The sequence below is a fragment of the Cebidichthys violaceus genome, unplaced genomic scaffold, assembly GCF_023349555.1.
Source record: "Cebidichthys violaceus isolate CVI_PGR_0920_01 unplaced genomic scaffold, fCebVio1.0.p SCAF_6, whole genome shotgun sequence".
NCBI classification, from domain to species: domain Eukaryota; kingdom Metazoa; phylum Chordata; class Actinopteri; order Perciformes; family Stichaeidae; genus Cebidichthys; species Cebidichthys violaceus.
In genome coordinates this window covers 2,089,496-2,116,623 of record NW_027176816.1, presented here as the reverse complement: position 1 = coordinate 2,116,623, position 27,128 = coordinate 2,089,496, and the positions used below count along the sequence as shown (strand labels likewise).

The 27,128-nt window shown below is 43.2% G+C and overlaps 1 protein-coding gene across 1 annotated transcript; it reads left to right on the top strand.

Moving 5' to 3' along the window:
* The first annotated feature begins 7,452 nt into the window (after window positions 1-7,452).
* cd34 (CD34 molecule) lies at window positions 7,453-26,342 on the top strand. Its single transcript, XM_068733373.1, has 8 exons — window positions 7,453-7,702; window positions 18,071-18,133; window positions 18,302-18,519; window positions 18,694-18,771; window positions 21,788-21,899; window positions 22,144-22,196; window positions 22,458-22,604; window positions 23,696-26,342. The coding sequence occupies exons 1-8, from the start codon at window positions 7,621-7,623 to the stop codon at window positions 23,885-23,887; spliced, it is 945 nt and encodes a 314-aa protein (XP_068589474.1). The 5' UTR covers window positions 7,453-7,620; the 3' UTR covers window positions 23,888-26,342.
* Window positions 26,343-27,128: the final 786 nt, after the last annotated feature.

Sequence of the window (27,128 nt, the reverse complement as noted above, 5' to 3'; positions counted from 1 at the left end):
ATCCGGTATGGTGTAATTGTGGTTGGAATAAAGTCCTGGATGAGAGCAGGGTCAGGTCAGACGAGATCAGGTGCTGGTTGTTATCACACAGACTAACGGGGGGGCGGGGCTCAGTCAGAATCAAAGTAGGTTTTCAGAAAACCTTGAAATTAAGACGTGGTCCACTAAATCAACAGATAATATCCATCAGATATTTTCCGAGTGGTTTATCACTAAGCCCGTCATGGAAGTCAAAACGTGATGGATCGGGCTATTTAACATTGTCTTGATCCTTATTTGCTATTACAAAGCCACATGTTTCAAATGTTGCACCGCTTTGAATCTCCTTTAACGTAATCTGTGCTCGCTGAACATGTCGCACACTGTATATTCAGGTGATAACCTCTTATCGCAACCCATCTGTTCTGGGCCCACACAATAGATCCAATCCACTGTCTGCCAAACCCCCCCCCCTTCTGTCTCCCTCCTCATGCCCCCCCCCCTTGAATCCATTGTCCAGATAGAAACGTGCCCGGGATTGCAAGGGCTCGCTTTCGGCACACTTCTTTGAGAATTATTTAAGACTCAGGAGTTTCTGTGAAATGAATATTTGATGTGGAGGACCTAAGCGTCTCCCGGCGAGCCCAAAGCAACACTTCAGAAGGTGTATAGCTACCTGCTTCAAAACACACACACACACACACACACACACACACACACACACACCACCTCATCCACTCATCACCATATCCCCAAAAAAAAAACACTCCAGATGGGTTATGGCGGATTATTGGATGAAATGGTCTGCCTCATACAGTCTGGAGGCTAACTGATCTGATTGTGGGTGCTGTCTGTCTGAGACTGTTCTTATGTTTGCCATCTTCTCTTACACATTGGGTTAGTTCAGCTTTTAGTTCACACTTTTCCTCTGGCTCTCATCTTCACCTCAACTTATGACATGCTGACGGTTTCGTGGCGTGGCATTAGTCAACTCTGTGTGTTTTCTGTGGCAAGAATTGGGGAAATGCAACAAAAAATGGATTCGTTTAGTTTCTCTTGTTGCCACAAGAGTGCAGAGTTGAGTCATTCAGGAGTCTACCTTCCCTTTGTGACGGACTGGGATGGTTTGAAAAGCCTGATCCTGTAGTGCCACCTCATGGTCAAATGTCCTTGTAAAACGAAGCACACCACTCAGAAAAAACCCCCCGAAATAAAAGCATCATATTAGGAACTGTTGATTTCATATTAACACCTGCATTTAACAGTTCAGTAAGAGTAATTTAAAAAAATAAGTATAGTCATTCATATCCTGGTAAAACTAATTCATAATGAAAATGTTTCACATCTGTTTCAGCAAAGCAGTGTCTGAACTTAATGTTGGTTTTTAATAGGGCCCCTGGAGACCATAATATCAGTCAATACAACTGGCTAGAACTACCACGTTTCTGTTACCGATGGACCGCTGCTGCTGCTGCTGCTGCTGCTGCTGCTGCTGCTGCCGCTGCCGCCGACAGTTTGACTTATGAGAAAGTGCTCCAGAGATGAATTGAACAGATACATGTAATGAGAGCCATCTGGGCAGCCGGCACTCTAATGAATTAATCCCGCAGACCTTATCTGGCCATGTGCGGCCAGAACACACGCAGTTTACGATGTACTTACAGGATGCCAACGCCATGGTGGGGGTGCGGGGGGGGGGGGGGGGGTGCTCTCGTCTGGTGAGAGCAGCAGCGATTCATTTTTCTGCAGTCCCTCTTAGTTGTGACGGATGAAAGAACAGTCGGGGGAAGTTAGGCATTTCCAAAAAGAGTCAAAACAAGGAACTGTTTTCGAAACATGTTAATGGGAATTCTATGGTAAAAGTCTTTCATTTCTTGTTTTTCTCCCTCTTGATCTTTTCTGGCAAATTAATATCAGATTAGTCCGATAACTTGGGCATTAAAGACCAATAAATGATTGCTCAATTTAATTGCAAAAAATAAATAAAATGGAATTACACGCAAAAACATACGGAGCGGTGAAATATGAGTTCTGAAATGCCTTTTGCAGTACTTAAAGCTTTGCCCTCGTTCTCTGCAAGTGCATCAATATGCATGGACCCTTAATAGATACACTCCAAAGGAAATCTGGATCGGGGATTTAAAGCTCCCGGGGTTATGACTGAGAATCTCTGAGACCGAAAGAAATTCACGACCCTCTCGACCTTGAGCATAAATCACTTCAAGATGTCTACGGAGCCACCCAATCACAGCCAATTAGGGCTCGTTACAGGCCTGTGGAGTTTGCCCTTTTCAAAAAAACTCAAAAAAAAAACAAAGGAAAGGACTCGAGGGAGCAGGGGGACGAAGAGGAGAGAGGTTGTCGGGGGACAGAAAGTGACACAGAGAGAGAAAGAGTGAGTTTCGGTCCTCTGAGCTGGGATTTCCCAGAAGTGTTGCAGTCGCTGCCATGTTGACTAACCTTCCATGCTGTGTTATGTTTCTGATCATGCGTGTCTAAGCCTGAGTGTGCATGATTGTCTGCTCGTGAAAGTGAGCGTGTGTGTTGGGCGTGGTCGGCCCGGGACCGTGGAATTGATTTTTATGAACAATAGGTCGTGGGCTCCCTCCAGAGGGGAGTGCTACAGAAGAACATCTGTATGGGATCAAGGCAGTGGGAGAGTTAAAGGGGGGGGGGATTTTTTTGGCAGTGGACTTTGTGTTTTGGAAAGTGCAACAACGCCGAGCTGCTCGATCAATAAAGCAATAAGGTCGTGCATATCGTAAGTAAACAAGTAAGACAGTTTCTCCAGCTCCTCACAAGATTATCAAGACTGAGTATCGAACATTCAGTTTGTAGTTCCTGCAGGACATATTCAACAGCATTGTGTGTGTGTGTGTGTGTGTGTGTGTGTGTGTGTGTGTGTGTGTGTGAGAATTGTGTTTTAAACACAGAAACATTCTTTGGGTTTCCCAGAACATGATGTAATAACAAAAGAGGTTGAGGAGGCCTCTGTTATATTAACTATTTTACTTCTGGCACTCTCTTTTCCCTCAACAGGACTTGTGAGCGGCGTCAAGATAATGTTATGATGACATCATGAATCTCCGTCTGCCTCTCTCGGTACGTCCGTGGGGGGGGCGTGTCCTTTTGTATATCTTAAGAAGCAATCTACTTTACACTTGGCGGATGTATTGCCAGGGACCCAAAGACGAGAGAAGAATTTCCATAAACGCTGGAGCCGATCCCAGCACGATTAGATTTCCCCGTAACACAATATATCTTCATTGTTCGCACATTTGAGCTCCCCCAGACCCGAGGCAGACGGCTACGCTCCACATCGATCAACCGCGTGATCTGCAAAAGGTTTAGCTGCGTTACACTATGTCGTTTCCTCCATTTTCTCTTTCCGTGTTGCTCTTTCCACCCAGCTCCCCCTTTTGTGAGAAAGTGGACTGCGGTGCTGCCCCCTCTATTATAATGCGGAAACACTTGGCCACGTCTGTCCCGTTTCACACGGTCTTATGTAACAGACGTGGAAGGCAGGGCATCGAGATAACACAAGCTGCAGGGTTATGGGTGAAAATAAATACGTTTCCATGTTTCTCTTTCACTGGTTTTGGGGGGGGGGGGGGTCATCGCTGGGTCTGTCTGCTCGCTCCTGGACTTGCACAGGGAAGGGTGGATCCTCGGCTTCTAGGAAACATCACGCACCAGGAGAATGGCAGGAAACAGAAGAGGAATTTCGATGCGGGAGTGGCGACAGATGGGTAGGTCAGCAGGATGTCGAGGGAGGAGAGGAGCCCGTCGGACACCGGCGGTGTCATTTCATAGAGAGGGAGGATTTTTCGTTGTTTCCTCCTCTATCATTGGTCAAAGCATTAGTGATATCCGTGTCTGGGGAAGTCTTTCTGCATTCACCCTCCTAATCCACACTGATGAAAAAGGAAGGCAGGAAGGAAGGCCTCTCAACTTCCAGGGATGTTTGTTTTTTTAAAACAAATTGATTCAGCTATTGTGGCGTAGCCTTGAAGTGTCCCAAATGACCTCAATTTGAGCTCTTTAAATGGCATAATGTCATTACATCCGCTTCACAATTGCCCATTAGATTAAACAACATTTAGACAAAATGATCGCCATAAGCAGAATGACTATACATTAATAAACAGAAAGGGTCACAAAACTCCATTCAATTATTTTTTCCTGATTTTTCAGCTGTCGACGGCAAAAACAGATATTATAGTATGAAGGATATTTAGACGTGCCACAGTAGATACATAGAAACATAGCGGATAACGAAAAACAACAAGACGCTTCGGGCAGAGAGACAGATGAGGGCAGACAAGGCCACAACCATGACTAAGATTTGGAACAGTAACTTCGGATGTCCTGCAGTGTTCTCAAATTCATGCGTTTTAACAAAATGTCCGCTTTTAATGTAATCAAGATTACCCACGTATCCATGGCTGTACTGTCACCACTGTCACATGTCAGTCATGCTCTTATGATGGTTTGCATCCGACTGGAATCCAGCTCACTCACACAACTCCAGATCCTCGAAACTAAAGCAAAGCCAAACATGTCCCTGAGGGTCGGATTCTCTGCTACCATGTGTCGATCCTCGTGATGTCCTGATAATGCCCCCCCCCCCCCCCCCCCCCCACTGAGAGACACACACACACACACACACACACACACAAACTCTACAGAGACTCTTTGTGCAAATGAACCAAAAATAAGTCAAATGTTAAGATAGGGAGAGTGACTAAACGGAGGGAAGGAAGGAAGGGAGAAAGAGATATAAGTTAAACCCTCCAGAAATACTCCCCTGCCAGGCTTAGCTAATCAGGATTCTTCAGCTGTAGACGGACACATGCCTCACATTCAAATAAGTGTTAACCCAACTGTGCAAATATAATCCTCCACAAACAAATATCACGCCACTGTAGAAGTCGAAAGATGGATGTGAAAACGTGCAAACATATCCACATATTTGTATTACTCTGTCAGGATCTTTGGCGTATTGAGGTCCATTATGTTCATTTATTTGTATTTTGGCATATTAAGGGTAGTAATCCAGTAGATATACCCCTTCATAACGCTTTTCTAATATTGTGATGACTTTAATTAGGCTACGGCGCAGTCATTTTTTGTTCATGTTTGTTTCAAGATCAGGATAGAGATACTTCTATATAACAGTGTAAAGTATTTTTCACACACAGCTGTTTATCAAATTGTCTTTCAAAGGTGCTATACAATAGATTGGGAGCATTTTTAGAATGTAGCTATATATATATATATATATATATATATATATATATATATATATATATATATCATAATGAAACTTCTCCAGTATACTTCTCGTATAACAAGTTTTCAGACATTTAGGCATTTCCTTATCAAATACATTTGCTCACAGAAATATTGGATAAATAGCAAATAAATCATGTTATGAATGATATATGAACAAAATCGTTCTGTAAAAACCTTCAGAAATAGATAAGAATAAAACTGGAGAGTTGTGTTTATGTAAGTGCTACTAAGGTGGAGATTTGAGAAACTCATTTTTATGAAACGCCATACTTTTTGGAACTATAGGTAGTTAAGATGTAAAAATGACTAATAGATATCTCCCTGGAACTTTTCCTTACACTAATGCCGTTGTTTTTTGTTTTTCAAGTTTGTTTTTATAGATTTAATGTTTAATTATGCAAATAAGGTATTATCTAACGCTAACTTTTTTTATGGAGTTCATTTAAACACAGAGTCAACCTCTCGTCCCACCGGAGTCCTGCTGTCCGCCCGTCGGCTGCAACGTGGTCCGGGATGAGCGACGGAGCCAGGTCTCTGTGAGGATGTGGGCTCAACAGCCACCGACCTCCCGCTGCATTCATCCGTCTTATTGTTCTGCAGTGGGCTGGGTAGTGGAGTAGCCTTTGGTCCTAGCTAGCTTAGCTTAGCTTAGCTTCCATCTCGGCTCTCCTCCCGCTTTCCTCTCTGGGGCAGTTTGGTGGCGTTTGGTTCCGGCTGGTTGGTCGGTCCTGGACGGTGATCGTCTCAAAGTCTGCTGCTCTTAATCCAATCCCCACCCTTCCCTTTTCAGATGTTGATGAATGTATTCTGTCACATGCCATTAGTGATGAACACAAAACAATAAAAAAAAAAAAAAGAGCGAAATTCATGGGAGCTACCGGCCGCAACATGTACATGCACCGCTGTTGCTAATATTGCAAATATATAAGTGCAAACACACTGTACGTACAAAGCAGTTATTACAGAAATTCAAATTTTGAATTTGCTTCCGTTTAATGAATTGTAAATGTGATTTCAAGGCCCCCTTAGCAAACTTCTACAAGTATCTGGTCTGAAACATACAGGGTGACCAGCAGGAGCGCCTGTTTGCCAGACAGCCTGATCTTGGCTCGATTCAGCCCCCATATGGTTGCATTGTTTGACAAGCCCGTCTCCAGGCAGTCCTCAAAACCCCAGTGCAGTGCTTCCAGATGTGGCCTGCCTGAATTCACTGGAACAGCCCATCTCTGTGTGAACATGATCGGTGAACACCCGACATCACACCCCTACAGCACACCGCACATTGGTTCAACAGTTCGTCACTTTTCTGCTGATGTGGTGCAATTAATGATGTAATGATGTCAGTGTGCCTGTGTGTGTGTGTGTGTGTGTGTGTGTGTGTGTGTGTGTGTGTGTGTGTTACAGCATTCTTAAAAAGCATGTGCGCTGTACATGTAAGTGTGCATGTATGTCTGTACTGTGTGCGGTTCAATGGATGACGCACTGTAAGCTGTTAGTCATTTGTCCAGGGACGCACAAAAACCAGGGGCCGTTTTCTGTGTGACGTCATGTGCTTTTACAGGCCTCTCAGCAATGTACACAGCATGTCGGCGGCAGGAGGAGTGCTTCCTGTTTACCAGGTGCATCTTCAAAAATCGAGAATAAGGACAGGCTCAGCTTCTTTAAAGCATTTTTTTTTTCTACGAATCCTGTCTTAAGTCAAGCTAAAGCCTGTTGTAGATATTTCAAAATTGTGTTCACACAGTGGTGCTTAGTCCCCAAGTGTACTTTCTTTTCATAGACCAACCAGTGGAAACAGCCTGTGTTTGTACCATGTCTACTAAAGCATCACCTGGAGCTTTTCCTGAAGTCCAACCACAGCCCCCGCATTGCAAGAAAAACAGTTACACCGCTAGCATGCATTTACCCAACATTTTTCCCCAGGAAACAAAACTGCAGTAAAGATAAAGCTCAACAGGATGTCACCCACTAACATCTGGTTCTGGTGCTTGCTGTACATGTGCGCGTACACACACACACACACACACAGGGACAAGGGAGGACGTAGGGACGGTTGCATTGGGGGAAATGGGTTAGCAGAAGGCAGTTAGAAAAAGGGGTGTGGAAAGAGAGAGAGAGAGAGAGAGAGAGAGAGAGAGAGAGAGAGAGAGGCTAAAGGAGTGGGGCCATATAAAGAGCAACAGAACACAAGCCAGGCTTTATCCTGCCTGACTGTCCCGCTCACTTAGACCTCACAGGAAACTCCCGACTCCCCCGGCCCTCACACACACACTCTCCCATTATCAATCGCCACACTTTTTTACTCTCACACAGTCCCACCGGCCGCGCTGAGTCTGACCAGAGAGGATGGCTGCGTCCATGTGGAGAATGAATGGCCCCTGGAGAAGGATGGCTGGAGTTCTGGTGCTCTGTGCTCTAATGCTCAGCAGTGAGTACTCTTATAATTGTTGATTATACACCGTGTTCTTTTGCAGCTCTAATATTAATTAGTTATCGATCCGCACAGAGTCTTATTATTATTTGTGGATATCAACTTTTTTGCTGTCTCCAACATTATAGTGGGTCAAATTCTTGTTTTGCGTCATGCAGTTTCTGTGCATCAACAGTGGCTTTTTACACGCTAGTTGGGGAGAGGGGGGGGGGTTTGCTTTGATGTGTTCTGCCATGAGGTTGCACGCAGATGCAAAGAGGCATGGTTAGCGGCGGGGTGGCTGCAGACACAAAGGGGTCTGCTCAGGAGTGGAAAGTTGCAGTTAAGAATAATTATGCTTTACATCCTGCAGTGCATCTGGGCGGAGCTGTTTGAATGGGTGTAAAGGGATTAAAACCAAAGCACACAACAACAACAACAACAAAAAGAAGTATTTTTAATGTTAAAAACAGGATCAGTTTGGTCTCATCTGTTGCATATGCCTGACTGTGACTCCAGTGAGGAAAACGATATTTAATGTGAGCTGCAGTGTGCTACGAATAACAAAGTGACCGCATGAGACCTGGATTCACAGAGAGCAATAAAATAGTTCCCTTACTTGTGTTCCCTGCAGATCTGCAAACTGTAAGTGTGTGTGTGTGTGTGTGTGCGTGTGTGTGTGTGTGTGTGTGTGTGTGTGTGTCTTTGCGTGCAATCATGTGTGGACGCACTGGGCAGCCCACTCCAAATCAGGCTGAGGCCAGACGCTAATCGCAGGGTGCTGTATGGCTTGGATGGTGTTGCTGCCCTGCTGGTTGTAATGCAGGACTCGTTCTAGTTCTGGCCCAATGTTCTTGCAGAGCCATTAGGACCCATCTATGGACACAGGGGCGGGGTGTGTTTTGGGGTGACCCTGAGCAGAGGAGTGTCCCAGACTGATGAAAATAGTCGAGGGTTTACTTTAACGGGGGAAAAGAGACATCATGAGATGGCGGAACATGCTTGTAGTTTGCACAATAAAAGGGAACGCCACATACCGCCTGCATCAGCAGCTTAACAGATGGTAATTAGATTTACATGGAAATCTAATTATTCTGGGCACACCCTGCCGACAAATTAAAGCTACAATACAGGGACAATGTCTTTCGACGCGACTAATAATCAAGCGTGTATTTTGTTGTTAATTGGGGGGGGGGGGGGGGGGGGGGGGGACAGCTATTCTGCTATCTTATTATCTGTATGATTAGGATTTTGTTTTTACATTGGCCCAAACGTCTTGCCTCTGCTTTAGGTTTTAGCAGACAGCTTCTGATTTCTACTTTAAGAATATCACAGAGGTGTTGCCTCAAGTCTGCTGACCCATCCTCGATTCTTCACCACATCCAACAGCAGTCCACCGATCACACAGGCTCGCTACATTGTTGACACTTGTGTCCAACTGGCAATGCGGTGCGAGTTTTCAGAGCCATTGGTCACAGAGGGCTCGGAATAAAAAGGGAAAACCTCTCACTTAGAATGGTTTAGTGCATATATTATTATTACTATGATCCACATCCTGCCGGTTCTGTCGTTGTGTCGATCGTCTGCATACTTGCGTGGCCAAGTCACAAGAGGCAATCTGTGTCCTCTTTGACTCTTCTCACAGTATAGCCCTATGTGGCTGCAGTGGTATATGCGTCATTATTCATTCAAAGACACAAAGCCATTTTAATGTTTCTTGCTCCATTATGGCTGTCCTGATGTGCACAAAGAAGACTCTTTGTCAAGTCACTCTATCCTGACACATGCAGAGGCGCTCCACTGCACAGTTGTGTCTCGTTCTCAGTGAGGAATTGTCTTGAATCGGGAGGTTTGATCTACGATGCTTCAGATTTGGGAGTGAGTTCATTAGCCCCAGAAGGGGGGGAAATGGGTGTGGCAGCTGATCTGAGGTCAGTCTTAACCAGGCTCTCTAGCATCTCTGCAAAACAGAGAACAGCTTGACTGTTAGCTTTTCTCTCTTTGTCTCACATTTGGAATCCAGCGAACTCATTTCACAAAGACCTTGGACTTACCACTCATCGTACGACTCGGGGGGGGGAAAAGTACATTTTCGAGCATTGGGCCGAGTCAAAGACTTTTGAAGGGATTTGAAGGTTCGAAACACAGATTCAGGCAAAAGAGCATGAGTGGCTGGAGGATGGGGAGCAAAAGAAACAGGATAAGAGCGTTTGATGCACTTGATAAGTGTGTGTGTTTGACTTTGTTAATCAGAGCAAACATCCTTGTCTTGTATGAGCGGGCCAATCATCCAGAATCTCCGGCAAACAGCTTTAGTTTATGCTCCCATTTCCCATGGCTGTCATTCAGTAGTTGTGCAGGCGTGCAAATATGTAGCGCTGAAACGGGCATGGACTGCGATGTTGGATGATGTCATTCATCGCCTCTTGGAGTGCGTTTGAAGCTGTCGCTCTCTCAAGATTTCAGGGGGAAAACCCAAGCATCTGCTGTGGAGAAGGGGAAAAACATAGCGTCTCGCTCATTTCAGGTTGTCATCTACAATGAGTGTTTCTGCCGCGAAGTCAGTGCCGCAGGCCAAGCTGAGTTTTCCTCTGTGTGTGTGTGTGTGTGTGTGTTTGTCTGTGCACAAGCCACCAATGCTCTGTAGATATACTTTGTGCAACACGCACTTAAGTGGCCTTCACTGAGACAAGTTTATTCGAGATGGCACAAACTGAAATGATTGAATGCAAAGGATGAAGAGACACAAGAACTCACAGATTGCTGGATTCCGGGAAAAAATGTATAAGAAAAACAATGTCTCGATTAAAACCTTGAAAAAGACAACACATGCTTTTTACGGAGAGTCAAAATCAGCGCAGAAATGCACAAGACTTTGTTTCTCTGACAGCAGCTTTCGCCCTGCCAACGTAAACATGGGCAGAATATTGCCACTCTCTTTCTCATGGCTCTCGGCTATTGACCAGCATTCTTTCAGTCCCATGGTTGCGATGGTGAAGTTTGATTCACGTCATCTTCTGGTGGGCGTGGGACTTTTTATATAAGCCTTGGCAGATAGCGGTCTTATGTCAGGCTAGGGTGTGTGTCCACTTGGGCCCAGAGTTATGGAGCCACGTGAGCTTGCGGAGTAATGAAACCTGGAGCCTGTGTTCTGTCAAACTGCCAATTTGCTTCAGTGATTTCTACATGTGAGAGAGCCAGGTCAGGCTACAGCCCGAAACCGTTAAAATATTCAAACAAACACACTGCCTGTCTGCCAGTGTCCGCTCTGTTACCTCGTCTGCTAGCTCTCATCAGACAATCAGCGTAACAAGGGGAGGGGAGGGCATCTCTGAATTATCTTCATTTAAAGCTAACTCTTGTCCAAAGAAAACATATTAATGATAAGAAAACAAAACCACGGTCGCCGCTAACAAATGATCATCCAAAAAAAAAAAAAAAGGAGTTGACTTGGAGAAGTAGATCATCTAGCAACAATATTTACGCAGTGAAGCAATTCTAATGAAAAGCAGACGCTGTGTTAGCATTCAAATCTTCCTATTCCAATTACTGCAGTTTTCTGGTGAGGTTATTGTTCCTTGTTCCCATGGCACCCTGCTGCAATTTTACAGCTGTTGGTTTTTACCAGCATAAAAGGGGGGGGGGGCTCTCCCCCTCTCCTCCTTTGGCGGGACAAGGTTCCAGATATCACTGATCACAAAAACAATCGGCCATATGTGCAGCTAATGAGCAAGCCCAAAGATTATTATTGTGTGAAATCCAACAGGAGAATCCCGTGAGCGCTCCCTGCCTCTTGTGCCATCGCTGCCTTTTCACGCCGGCGCAAAACTAAAACTTCAGCAACTGCTCAGTGTTCCTCCTCACATTCATCCAAAGTTTACGGCGACGTCATGCCAAACACCAGCATAAAGCTATGGGCAATTATAGCACACAGTGCAGGGTTTAACGTGTTTTTTTCACTTGCTCCAGTCAGCAATCTGTTCATTTTTAAGCGGTTATCAAATCACAACAAAGACCAAAGTGAATTGTCATGTTTAATCTTTACTTAAGTAAATGAATCTGCTTCAGTTCATAAACTTTGTCTTAACCACTGCTCGGTCGGTACAGCGTGCGATATTCCAAATCCTACTCTAGCAAAGACATGACCCGCCTTACTCTGCCTCTGATTGGCTAACCCCGATATTCTCACCCCCAACCACTCTCACTCAATGAGTACTTGCAAATCATTGACAGAGTAGGGCAGCTCATGCCTTTGCCAAAGCAGGATTCATAATTTAGCATACTGTGCATGTGAAGCTCTCAACAGAGATGAGAAGGAAGCCAGATGGCTCACTCCTTAGCCACTTCCATCATCAAAAAAAAATATGTTTTTAATTATTTTTTTTTATCGGGCAAATGAGTTTGTAGATTTACTAACCCGAAGTGGCATTTTACTTGCCCCGGGCAATGGTACTCCTTATTGTTCCTGTAGTGTATGTTGGCTAACCAGTCAGGGCTGCATTTATGGAGGGGTATACTGTTAACCTCTGAGAATAAAAGCATTTAATGAGCCTTGGCTGAGGCCTTTTGACTGCCGGAATAATTGCTCTTGATAATTAATGTTCGGTAAAAGGTATGCCGTTGAAGCCGCGCTTTATCCTTCCTAATTGAAAACACAAGACCGTGCTCTTTTGCTGAAGGTTCCCGAGTTTGGCCCTTTTTCATCCGTTCTGTATGTGTATAAACAGTGAGTTTCTGTGCACTTAAAACAGAACTGCAGAGTTTAGCTATATCTGGAAGGCGATCACATTTCGTGCTATTATTTCTCAATCTTCCTCTCCCGCTTTGGCTCCTTAGCTTCAATCATATCGAAGCCAGATTGTTCAGGGCCATAGGTTTCAATATCTTTTTACAACCCCTCCCACACACGGTCTCATGTAAAAGCAGCAGCTGGAATCGGTCCATGGACATCTGCTGTTGCAGCCCCAGTGCTGGTTCTGACACAGCGTAGAGAGAGCAGCTGGTGTTTCCACTTTCTAATCCGCTAACAAAAAATTGGATGGACTGTTTTGGAAACAGGTTTTAAGTTCCACTGCACTGCTGAAACTATTTTAATGAGTAAATTAGAGGTTGAATCAAAACAACGGTCGGTAGCTGCTATCAATCATAATGTTGTCTTCTCATTCTTTGCTTTCATCCCTCCTTAGGGTTTCCTCAGCCTTTGGTTTTACAAACGCTGAAGAAGTGCGCATGAAGGAAAGACAAATGTTGAAGTTAGAGTAACATTTTCAGTAAATTATCACATCAAGCCACTATAATGCAGAGGACAACCGCCGTGCCACACCCCCATGATAACAGTTATTGTGTGTGTGTGTGTGTGTGTGTGTGTGTGTGTGTGTGTGTGTGTGTGTGTGTGTGTGTGTGTGTGTGTGTGTAAGTGTAATCCCACTCCAGGAGTGTTATCTGTAACCCTCAGCATGTTCACCTATGCAGTTCGAAGAGGTCACTGCACGCCGTGTGCTGTGACAGCCACATCCTGTCCTAGGATGTGCATGGATAACATTCCAAAGCTGTTGTTCATTCCTTTTCATTTTTTTTTTTTTTTTTTTCAAATCTATCTTGTATTTTGTTTAAAAACACCAGGGGCGTCGGCAGGGCGGAAAAGTCAACTTTTGCCACCCGTCTGTGCGGAAAGAAAAATAGTTCTCACGTTCGGGGGCACGACCCGTGTGTTCCTGCGCTACTTTGTCTTTTGGATTGTTACTGTAGAAAGTAGTAGTAAAGTGGACTTTGTGTGTTTTTCATGGCTACGCTTAGTGGTATGCTTTTTTATTTTATTGCACAGCCTGAGGAGTTTGAAATTGTGTTATTTGTGGTGTGCTGTGAGACAACATTATTAATACCTGAAGGATAGTTTTACTATGATTGCAGGAGCTGTTATTGTAGCCAGTAGGCCGACAAATGATCGTGGCTCATCTGTTGCTGAAATGTGAGGATTTGCTCTTTCTTCTTCTTTATTGTTTTTATTTCAAAGGGCCAGAGTGTAGCATTTCAGAGGATCTATTTGCTGAAGTGGAATATAATATTAATTTCTATGTTTTAATTGACAGTCTTGGAAAGGGAGGAGTCAGCGGAATGAGTCCTAAAACTTACACGCTGTTACACAGGTTTCTGGGTATTTTATTGACTAAACAATTAATTGAAATTCAACCGATAATACAAGTAATTAGTCTACGGCTCGTTACTCCATCTTGGTTGCCTTCTCTTTGCATTTCTTAGTCCCAGAATTCCCTTGAGCGTCTGTGAGACTGAAAGAATTCCCAAGTTAAGCTGAAGTGGTATTTCTCCTAGTCGGGAATGAAAAGAAAGGAGTGAGGGGAGATTTCAGGGTCCTTTGTGGACATCTGGATACAGCGGTCAAGGGGAGGTAAAGGAGAGGAGGGTGTGGCACATAGTGACAGCTATGTTGTCTCTGTGGTCTGGGTGGAGGTCAAATGCAAGATTTAGAGCTGAAGCTCCCCCCCCCCCTACTTACCGATGATGTCAGACACTTCACAGCTCTCTGACAGTACAGCGCATACGCAAAGGAGGGAAGGCGCTCCCTAGGGAGACTGCAGCTGCCGTCCCCTGCTCATACACTGACTGCACCCGTGTAATCAGGTGTGACTACGTTTTTGTTTCCGCTGCTCTTCCCTCGCTCTTCCCCCACCCTAAATCTGGGCAGGAAGAGTATAGAAAAGTGGCAGTCACAATGGCAGCGACGCATCAGGGAGAAAATGGAAAAGGCCGTGACAAATGAGAGATTCAGGGACACGGTGAGTGACTGCGCATGGGACCAGATAGCACTATTCAAAATATACTTTCCCTATATCTAAAGTGCACAAAATCCATTTGCCTTTTTGTCAAGGGAATTATTGCGATGCTATCTTCCAGGGCCGACCTACAAAAATACATCATCGCTGCACCGCTCTATAGAATCTTTCCCCACGGGCGCCTGACCTGTTGGCGTTCTAACCAAACAATGGCAACATTGTTTCAATGATATATAGAACTTGTTTTCACAGCTATGGTAGCTTTCTTTGAGGGCCTTTCTCACAATAGAGGGATGCAGGGACGACTTGTTGTTGACCAAACCCGGAAGTTAACGTGTCGCTGGTTCCCTCGTTTCTGATACTTAAACGTTTTGTTCAGCAAAATACTCTTATCTACACCGTTTTTATGATTTTTCTTTTTTTTATGAAGCAAAACTTCAACATTAGGCTGTAAACGAATTAAACCTCAGTCACATAAGTGAGTATACATGATGAGACTGTAAAGGCGAACTAGACATAATGACATTTAAGTGTCTCCTTTTGCCACTTTTTAAAGACACTAAAAAGCTTCAAAATTCACTGACATATATCATAGAACTAAACGTTAAAATATCTGAAGCTTGTGTTTACCGCAGACCTTATTTCAAGCATCTAACCAAAAATGCATTCAAAAACCCATCGACTTTGAGACGAGGGATCCGAAAGTGCAAAAATGAAAACTCATTCCCAGTTTTTTGGGACTCATTCCTACAGCACTCATGCTGTGGCAACACAATGGACTGCATGTGAAGCTCTTCACATCCTGACACTGGGGATGAGAAGAGAGGCCACCGAACTGACAGGGAAGATGTATCAGAGGAGGAAGTCATTAATGAAGACGTCACAGAATATGATGCAGACCAAGAGACAACCAGTGCTTAAGTCCTTTCTTTACTAATCGAATAAATAACCCCTATAAGCCAATAAATAGCAAATAGAAGTCCAAAACGTATAATGTTCACGAGAACTTATTAGGTGATAATAAATGGATTATTATGGATTCATACTCAGTCATTTTGGAACTGAAAACATAACAGGAGGGTCACCATGCTAATATCAGCATTTTAGACTGATGTCTACACTCCCTCCACAGAATGCTATGCACTGTGCACTTCCTCCAGCTGTGTGATTGCAGATGTGTGTTCATGAACTTGTGTGGGTGTGTCTGTGAGTGTCGAAGGGGGATTTGAAGGGCTTTTTCCCCCCAGTGAGGAGGAGGAGGAGGGTTGGAAGGAGTTTGTCTGGCAGGAAACAGAACCTAATGTAAAAAAAAAAACGTAGCTTTCAAAACAACTTCATTATATAAAGTGATGATGAGACACAGTCTCCCCCTCCATCTTATCATTTCTCTCCCCTGCTCTCCCCCGGGTCCTCGCTAGTCTGACTGCCGTGGAAATATATGGTCCACCACCTGACACAGAGCTAAACCCGGGAACACTCCCGTCTGCACTTATCTCATCACTGTCCTTCGCGTTTGCATCGGTCCAACCGCAGCTCCGAGTGCTACAGAATGCGTTTACGTGTTTGTTTCTGTCTCAGCCTCGTAGATATGATTTATTTATAGAGTGGACTATGTCCTGGAATACAAGCTGTACATGATAATGTTCAAATACAGCTTTGTTAAATAAGTGATCAACAGAGTGCAAATTATACAATAACGATGTAGTCGAAGTCTCTTAGGAAGGTCCGGGAGCATCTCTTCCCCCCCCTCGGAATTTTTTTCAATGGTGCCATTTATGCATGATGCAAAGTACCATTAATACCAATGTATGCATGATGAAAAGTATTAAATAAAACATCTTACCTTCATTCCTCTCTCCTTACTGAACAAAAATCTTGCTTGCTTAACGTAAAATTCACGAGACCCTCCTGGTAAGGACACATAATATTCCATTTCTCCATGTATAATCTATGACAGTCATTTGTCAAATTCTTGACAATCTTCCAAGGGATTAGGCTTGATTTATTTATGCACCTGATATATAATGTGTGTAGAATGTAGCTAAGTTTAGGAGCTGCTTATGTTCCCTTGAAGTACAGTGGGTCAGCTTACAGACCAGCAACTCATTAGCTGCAGCACATTCCTGCAGCATGTCAACAATAACCATCGCGGTCTTGTAATTCTTCGTAGACGAGAGCCAAAAACTTGCCTGCGGGTTTCGTGTGCTAAATGTGTCAGCGGGCGTGTTGCTGTAAGGCACTTGAAGCATCCACCATACTACATTTGTTAGTGATATATCTGCCTTTGTGCTGCCTTTTAATCGCAGTTGAGTTGTCCAACCACAGGCAAAAAAAAAAAAAAAAGCTGCATTTGAACTGCCACTCAGCATCATTCTCTCTTTAACCTATGATTTAGCTCTTTGCATCTGGCATGGCTACACACCACACACCACACACCGCGTCAAAGACTGGAACACCCAGACTGAAAGCTTCAAGGAGGACAGCTGGCGCAGAAAATCCAACTTGATGTAGCCCAGTAGTGAAGATCAGAACTGAGCCCAGAGGTTACATCGTCTGCAGCCTTGGCCTTGTGCTCTCTGAGCCCATTTTAAAAAACTCTCTGGAGAGACACACCGAGACTCGCCAGCTGTGTGTGTGTTTCCCTGTGTTTGTGTTGAGACTGGAGGTCCTAAGGCTTCGTGTCGATGCTGCGGGGATTTCTCACACAGCTGTCTGGTTCCGTTTCTGTCCACAGTGGTGGAGAGTTACTGAACACAGTGCAGAGTTTCAGCGTGTGACAGTTTAAAGGGAGTTGATTGGTGCGTATGTGTGCGTCTTTCCATGTGCATCACAAGCATTTATGTGCATCTTGTGCGCAGAATCGGTTCATGTAATGTAGCAAGTAAACCATTTAATACAATGATTTATTCTTTCTGAGAAACTGGAGGGGCAACTTCATCATAAAAGAGAAGTAAGCATTCCTACTGCAGCCGACTCTTAATACTTAACTGTTTGGCTTTAACAGCATTCCATAGATACTATTTGTCTGAATACGATAAAACGCACTGCAGGAGGGAACCGTATATTACAGAGCCCGGTCCATACACAGTGCTGTACATATACGATCATGGTGGCCACTCGCCAGCTGTGAATAAAAAATAATAATGATTATGCAACACTACCTTTTGTTCGGGGTGCAAATATTTCCACAAGGAGCTTGGAACTTATTCCAGAGTGTGTCAAAGTCAGTCATGTTTATTGGATTGCGAAACATATAAATTCACCTCATTTATATAATCGGTAACTAGCTAAATAATGGCAGTTGTGCACCAAACACATTTTTCCTGTTCCTGTGATTGTAGAATAGTCTTTGGTTGGATGTTAGACTATTAACACACCACATTGGTTTCCTTCCAGGCTGAGGGGAGTGTTTAGAAATGATGTGTCGGATGAAATGGACTACATTGCTGTAGTCCTTGCTAACCTCGGATTTATACCAGAAATCGGTTGTCTCTTTTTGATTGAAAGTGTTTAAGTTGCTGTCTCTCTCTCTCTCTCTCTCTCTCTCTCTCTCTCTCTCTCTCTCTCTGTGTCTCTTGCTTTCCCTTCCCTTCAGATGGGGTGATGTGTCAAGATGATCCAGCAACAGATGCACCTGCTTCACCTGGAGACCCTGGAGGTAGGCTGATAAACCTGCAACGATACTTGAAATTTCAATGGGATTTTTGAGAAGTTATTCCGGAGTTCAGGTTTTTGTCGAGTTACGTCGCTTGACGACACGTGTCCTTGACACATCCGGTATGAGCCTGTGTATAACGTAGCATTGTCCTTGGATTCTGTTCTTTAGCGACACAGGCCACTGCTGCCCAAGATATAGGTGCTACTCCGACCGCTGCTGTCGGTGGAGAATCCGCTGCTTCCGCTGCTCCTCAAGATACTGCATTGTCAACAAAGATTGTAATCGTCGAGGATGAAGACACCTCAGGCACCACAGGCACCACTGCTGCCCCCATTGCCAAAGCCAACGTGATCCCAGAAGTCTCCAACTTTGTTAGAACAGTGGTGGTGAGTACCTGCCTGTACCATGTTCAGATGGTGCTTCTCCACCTTTTTGACTTTGTCACACAACATCTATTTCTTTTGGAGGAAGATTTGATTACATAGGATGACTGGTGTTGGGGTTGCGATCGTGCGTCTCCTCCTGATGTGCCTCTCTGACTTGGCTCACTCTCTCCACAGCCCGATGTGATGTGTGTTGGACATGAGGACATTCTAGAAAGTAATGCCGTCAAGGTTGAGGTGTCAACAGCTGATTGTGTGAGTATGGGTTTACCTCTTTTATCACAATGTGACTGTAGAAGTAGAATATTCCCACCACCACCAGAGCTACATCCTACCACCACCTTCATTTAACTCGCAACAACAACAGCCCTCCAGAATCAAACTACCAGCAGCTGAGATTTTGGAATGCGACATTTAGGACCACAGTGAAACGAGAGGAGAGAGCTGAGCGTGTTTACCTTCAAGTGACACGTGCCTTTTACCAAAACCTTATCTGGCCTCCTTTCACAATGGCTCCAGAGGAAGTAGCTTACTCCGCTTAGAGGAAGAAGATGGACGTGTTTTAAAGAGTTACAGTTGAAAATATGGCCCTGATAAAGGCAGATCTTTTCGCAGACATTCCTCAGGCGTTGTAAATCTTGAGACTGTGCTCCTGGCGGGAGACAAATAAAGAGGGAGGCTAATGTTTCCTCTCTTGCTCTGGGGTCCTTAAGAAGAAAGGGGGAATAGCAAGGGTGTGGCTTCCAGTTTTTCATATTACTGAAAGCCTACACATAGAGGTGCTTTCTATTTTTTTTTACATCAGGAATGAGGGAGGCATCTATTGTCTTGCCCGTACAAAATACTCCAAACTTTAGCAAATATTTGGAGTCATATTAGTATATAATTATAGTTTTTCATTTTACTGTTAACTCCTAAAGGCTTTTTTTTTTGTATGCGATTAATTCACACGTCAATATTTTTTTTTTTTAACTGTTGTCATGTGGCGAAAAAGCGTTTTTTTTTTTACAGAACAAGGAAGATTTTTCTGAACTTTCGAAGCTCAATTAAAGGCATCAACCCCTCAAGTCTGCGGAACGGTCGTCACATCAAAACGTACACTTCACCTCTCTATGGTAGTGTCGCCCAAGGGTTGTGAGCAAACCATAGAATATGGACACAGTCATTGTGACAGCACATTGGTTAACTGCTGTTATGAAGCTTTGAGTTAGGCGATTTGGCTGTCGACATCTTGGATTACGGCCGTCGCCATATTGACTTTTTGCAACCGGTGAAAGGAAGTTGCCATATTTGGAATGCAGAGGAGTGACATAGAGACGGCATATACGGCTCTGGTAGCGGCAGAGACCTGTCAATCACAGTAAGCTCGCCCTAAAGCATCCTCCGCTTTATGATCTATTTTACTCTAAATTGAAGCATAATTTACATCATGCTGTATTGAAGAAGACTTGAAACTAGCGATTGAGAACATAAACTCATGTTTACAATGTTTACTGAGGTAATAAATCAAGTGAGAAATAGAGTCATTCTCTCATAGACTTCCATACAATCTGACTTCTTTTGGCAATCGGAGGAGTCGCCCCCTGCTGGCCAGTAGAGAAAATGCAGCTTTTAAGACACTCGGCAGAACGGGAGGTCACCGCCTTGAGCCAACCAGAGACACTACCTCCTTTCTTACCTTTCACAATAAAAGCCCCAGACATATACACAGAAAAACGTTTTATCAGAGGGAACTAAAATTTACTCAGAGCATTTTGCTAAAAAGAAGCTCAATGAAATACAGAATGATGTGAAATAAATATTTTATTTCTGAAGAATGAGTTGGTGCAAATCTATTTGAAGTATTGAACTGTTGCCAATTTGCATCACTGCTGGTAGGAATAGTTTGGATGCGAAAGATTCAATTTTGCATTTTCCTTTATTTGTCGCTCCCTAGGTGTGTAAAGGCATAAATTATGTGCACAGTTGTTAGATAATTCCTCAAAGTACATTAAACACATGATGTTCAAATACAAGTCATTGTTGCGTTGTACAGTATGTCAGTCCAGGTGCACAGAGCCGAAGCAGCAGGTCAGATCCCAGTCCGCATACTTTACAGAGCCTCTATTTGGTGCATTACTGTGTCATCCACAGAGCCGAGGCCATCTGCAGAAGTCATCTGTCCAACTCAACCTGAAACTAAACATGGACTACAGTGCCAGAAGCCTTAGCCAGCTGATGATTAGTTCAAAATGCACATAGGGAGAAAAACAAGGTTATTCTCTTCAGGCAGTAAATGGCATGATAAAGGAACAGCATGTATTAGTTGAACAAATTTAATAAAGCAGCAATACTCTGACGTAATGGAAAATGAGAGAGGTCTTTTTTTAAACCTCTGTAAATCCCAAAGCCATGACCCGCTATAAAAGTGTTTAATACAACAAAATAAAAAAACACTGTTCTCCTTCTAAACAGTTTCAGTTTCAAATGAAATCTTTAGTTTCATTCAAATCAATTGTAACTGGAGGAAGCCACGTAAGGTCAAGCGAAGCAGGGTATGAGGCAATGTAGGATTCCTAAGAGCAACATGTGATGGGTCACAAGTGACAAACACAGATGGAGAAGAGAGTAGCTTTCATTCCATGACGCTGACATTCAGCCCTCCGGAGTTCCTTCCTCCCTGCCTCAAAGATTTGGGTGTTTCAACAGAGTCCAGCTGTGGGCCCACTCCCAACTAGCTGAGGATGCAGGGTTTACTCACAGTGTTCTTCTGGGAGCGCTGAGAGCTGTCTGGATCACATTACAGAAAATGAAGAGTGTTCCCAAGTCGCAGAGCCTAAAGTTGCGCAATGAGGTGATATCATAGTTTGGGGTTAAGGTGGGGAAAAAGAAGGTGTGGTCAGTTTTCCATCCAACTGAATTTTGTCTCTCCATTACTCACACAAAGGCCGATGTGCGCTGATGGTCAACGGGGAAATTCAGGAACACACACTGGATTGTTGGCCCCAATGATCACCCAAAAGAGATCAAATCTCTGTACTCTGTGTAAGCTGTGCACTGAGAATGTAAAAGAGTGTTCAGGCATTGACTAGTTTTGAGTTAAGTTCATGCTTAATTTGCCCCAATCAGAGAAATCTTGTTTTTCAAAATATACATGAGAAAAATGTTCATTATTTGATGCACTTGAAGAAACATGATTTCACAAAATGCGCTGCAAAAAATATGTTCAGGTTAAGTTTAGCACAAGTATGTATAGTACATTTCCCTTCAACATGTATATCTTCTCTTATAGAAAACAACTAAAAACATTCTTCAGGAGAACCCTGCAGACTGGTGCCACAAGGAAAACTGTAATCTAAAAATCTTCCAAAACGACAAGACGTTGCTGGTGGCCAGTGATGATGGTGGGTATTGATGGCATCCATTAATGCACACACACACACACACACACACACACACACACACAGTTTATTTCATGTGACATTTAGGGTAATAATACATTCTTGTGTTGTTGTGTTGCAGAAAATACTAGACCTGATTAATTAAGTACTGATGTATTTATTGTAAGTCGCTTTGGATAAAAGCGTCTGCTAAATGACTGTAATGTAATGTAATGTAATGTATTTCTAATATCCACTGTCCCTGCAGCTCCCTTGGGTATTTTGGCTGAAGCACTCAATAGTGTACATCTGAAAGACAAGGTAAGAGAGCATTAGATGCTACCAGCTTGAATATGATGGTGTGGAGATGAAATAACCAGGAAACCCACAAGTCATTCTCCCATGTCTGAAATCCATACTACAGCACGTTCTAAGTTTAAACAGTATGTACAAAATACCATTTGACATAGTATTTGCAGATTGTATGCAAAAAAAACCCATTTTATACAAACAGGAAATGATCAATAACGTTGGACATGTACTGCTTTTGACCACAACATTATGTCTTCAACTTGTTTGCAGCTGGGTGTGACAAAGACCGAAACCCCGACTTCATCAGGTTCCTCTGTCTTTGTGGGAATACTTGTCACTGGTCTGCTTGCTGCCCTTGCAATCACTATAGGTTACTTCAAATGCCAACGCAGGACTGACACCAAGGGAGTGAGGCTGGTGAGCACATTTTCCTGGAGCTACAATATCCTGCTCTGTACTACATGTTGCCACTGTGGACCTCATTGACCTACTTCCTAGTTTACGTGTTCATGTTGGCTCTACGGGAGTTGTGGTGCATCATTCAGGCTATAGAGCCGATTAATTCAAAATATTTTGCCTTTTCCACTGCAGACCATGCATAATGCTTGTTTGATTATGTTTGCAACTAATCAAATTTGTTAACCTGAAAAATTGTATTCTTACATAATTTTTAACACTGATCTGAGGGACTTTAAATATTGACCTGATGGGTGTTTTATCAGATGTATGTACTTTTTTTTTCCACCGTGTGTTTTGCAGGTTTCTGCAATCACACCCCCTCATTATAGATCCAGTAACTCTATGCATAGGTTTTCTCAGACAAGGTTCATGTTTTACTACACCTAAAATCAAAACAGCACTCTTTCCTTCCTTTGGAATCAATTGCTGCCAATGTTTTAATTAAGGGGATGTTGCTGGCCAGTTATCACAGAGAATACGCAGAGAAAGAGTGTGCGTTATCCAAAGACCCACGCCCTGTTCTCTGCTGCCTTATTCATCTGCAGAGCTCACCGTTTCATCTACTAGCCAGACACAGCTGTTTCTCTGTGCGACTCGCAATATCACATGATAGAGACCACATCAGAGAATGTGTTTGTGTGTGTTTATAAGTAATAGTGGAAGGGTGTGTGGGTTAGTGGATGCAGCTGTGTACATGCGTGTCTTTAAGCGCTTGACAGAACTGTGTCATCAAATCAAATGCTTCAATTTTTAAACCCATGACAATATTTGATCCAAGGACCTATACAACACAGCACAAAGGGAAGCTGTTGATCCTGTTAATATACTGAAACAATGCATGGGCAAAAGGGGAATCGCCAGCATGGCTGCTATGTTAGTGATGAAGACTTTAATGCGCATCTTCAATGTACACATTTATAAAAAATAGAGGGGCACAGCTGCTTCACAGTTCAGTTTCTCTGCGAGCAATACGTGTCCTGACTCCCATGTGTTGTTGACATTCTCTATCTATCCTTTCCATGATGAGTTAATTTGTGCTGTGTTTGCAGGCGGAGGAGGCCTATCCAGCAGATCAGGAGAACCAGGGGAACACTCTTGTATCTGTGGCCCCCCTAAACCCCCCTCCGGAAACCCCGGAGAAACCCAGTGCAAATGGAGAGTCCCCGGAGGCAGACAAGACCCAGCCTCCACCTCCCACCAACGGCCACTCCACCACCAAGACAGCGGACACCGAGCTGTGAAATAGTCTACAAATAATTGTAGCCCAGGAATGACCCCCAAAAACACCATTCAACCAACAACCAACAACCAACAACCATCCACACACACACACACACACATGCCTATGCAAACTCGCCCCCCTTTCTGAATCCTCTCTTGCCCAACCACAGTGAGCCCACTTTAAAGTGGACATCAGGGACTAGAACAATTTACTACATCAACACTCCTCTTGTTGTGGTCCCCTTTCCTCCCTCTCTTTTGGCCGTGTGCCTCAATAAACCAGTCTGACGATGATGGCGGTGACGAATGAGGTTGACGATGACGAAGGCTCAGTCCCTGGGTTGTTGACGGCAGTCAGGTTGGAGGCGAGAGACAGGAGATGGGCAGTTCAGGGTGGGAAGAGAGTGTATTTGAGCATTAGTCAGCACTGGTTCCCATGATGCCTGCAACCTCTAGAGTCCCCAGCCATGTGCTGTCAACACAAAGCAGGGTCTCTGCATGTCGTCAAGTATAAAGCTCCAACCCTCCGCTAGTAAATACAGCATCAATGAAATTGTTCCTTAGTTTATTGTATAGCCATGACAGACAGAGAGGAAATAAATCAAACTGCCTTGAAATCTGTTTACTAGCTCAGAGAGAAAATACATTGGGCTCTGATCTTCTTTGTCTGATTGAGTCATTGATTGTGGAGGTGTGAGAATGCATGTCCTGCTTTTAAATCTTGCATGACTGTGTTAGTGTTTACTTGCATCTGTACTGTGCCTGGACTGTATGTATATCCATACATGCATCTAAGCGTCCCTTTGCTTACTGTATCAGGGTTCCCACGCGTTAGCTGAGACTAAACTACAAAGCTATCTATCTCAACCCCCCAAGACGGATAGCATTGTCGTCTGAGAGGGCTAAGTTATGTTCAGGATCATATTAATTCAAATGGTAGAAGAGTATTTTGGTAATGTTGCGGAAACGCTGTGAACACGCCCCCAAGTCACAACACGTGGTAGCACATGCAGGTTGGATGACATTACATGAACGATTAAATAATGTTAAATGGGTTAGCATTAGTTGTTAAAGTTGACGTGCTTGCTAGCTTGTTTTGTTTGTGATTCAACTCTGGCTAGGAGCAATGGTTTCAAATGTGTGTTGGGCATTGTTGAGAGAGTTATATAATAATGAATGAGAAGCCGAGGTCTAAACAATAAATGGAAGCACAATACTCTGACTAAATGCTGGCAAATGGTACTTTTTTTACTTGGCATGAATTTTCTCTTCAACCGCAGTGTTTCATTGTTAGTGTAAAATGGACCACGACATGACAACTTTTGTAGCGGTAGCTTACAGTGGGAGTGATTAGCCTCGTTAGCGACTCCACTTTATATTACTAGTAAATGGACTTAGGTATATTATGTGATTAACAGATAAGAGTCATTGGCAGTTAGTAATCCTAGTGACTCGACTTTAACTTTGAATCCATTAGTCGTTATTTCTAAGCATAAAAAAAGATGATTTCATTGATAAGTTATAGTCATTGACTAGACTACCACAGAAAGGAACATAGCAGTGTCTGCCAAACCAAATTGTCAATGAAAATGTCCTGAAATAAGTGTGGGAACCCTGTGTTTGTATGAACGTGATGGTTGATGAAAAGTATGCGAGTGAATGATGAGTCTGAATGTGACATTAGCCATCATGAAAAGTGTACAATTTTGTAAAAGCGATGGCTCACCGAGATTACCGTGGTGAGAAGAAAGAAGTATTGAAGTTTGAATCGCATTATTTTCTTGAGCCACAAGGAATTCTCCCATCTATCACTGCAGACTGTGGTGAAATCAATCACAAAGCCAACAAGCCTCTTTACATCATGAGACTGACCAACAGACTCATGAAGGTCTCAGATGCAGAGCCTCGTACTGTCAACTCTGCCCATCCATTTGTAGTGTTATTCTCTTTTCAATATACTGTGTATGCTCTTTTTACTATCAGTATTCTATTGAGCAGTGTGTATAGTATGATGTCTTGTTTTTTTATTTTGTGAACACACGTTATGTTTCTTCTGTGTGCCAAAGAACTTCATTTCATATCTTATGTTGTGCTAAAATATGTACTTCTGTGGCACCTTTATTACATTTGATCCAGGTCATATAACTCAAAGAAATATGTCCACGGGCTGTTAGAGGGAAACATCTAGCAGCCAAAATCTGTTTGTTTGTCCTGTGAATGCAGCTTTTACTGACATACCGGAGATCAAATACTGAAGGAAACTGCAATATTTTGTAGTTGAAGTGGACTAAGGAAAAACATTCTGATAATAATAAATGGAACGTCTCGCATTGATTTCTCCTTTCAATCCATTTTGTATCTTTTCATTGCTAACATTCCAATGTGACTGTTTCATTTTACTAGCACCCTGTAGTTTAAATTTGATTGAAACATGAAGAAAATAAAAAGCAAAAGGTGAATAACTTTTTAAGAATTGTCATGTTTTCAGCCTCATTTTATTGAAAAAGTGTGAGTGGAAAAAGCGATGTTTTTTTTAAACTACAGAAACATGTGCACATGTACTGAGACACACGTGCACCCACATCTGTCCTCAAGCTCAGGGTTTCGCAAACTGTTTATTCTGGGACCCACTTTTTAAAAAAATGACAAACCACATGAGCCAATTCACAACAGGTCTTTGTGAGAAGAACAAATTTGTGCATAAATGAACATTCTTGATCGTTTTTACTGCCATTATTAGAGGATGAGGAAGCATCGAATATATTAAACCCGCCATTTTGAAGGAATATACATTTAATAAATCACAACTTTGTTTTATACATGTGTTTTTGAAAACATATACACATGTTTACTACTTAATAATTGATACCAAATAGAAGCATTTAGGCAAAGTAAGCAGACTTGTTTTTGTCCTCTCAGTAAAACAAACAGGATGTATGATAGCCTTTAATATTAGATTCAATGTTATAAGTATGCTTCACTTATCAGAACAACACAAACATTCAGGCTCCCTCGTGTGGCTCAAAGGTGTACAGCAGATATGAATATTAAACAAAAGACGGGAAGAAATTCTGCTTATTTATTTGGCGACCTTAAAAAATACTCCTGCGACCTTCCTGTGGGTCCCGACCCAGTCTTTTGGGAATGACTGCTCTAACTAACACACGCTGAATTCAAATCCCGTACAGCCCATAAGTTCACACAGCTGGTTTGCATTAGCAGTAGTAATGACATCACTCCACACTGTTTTGTCTTTCACAG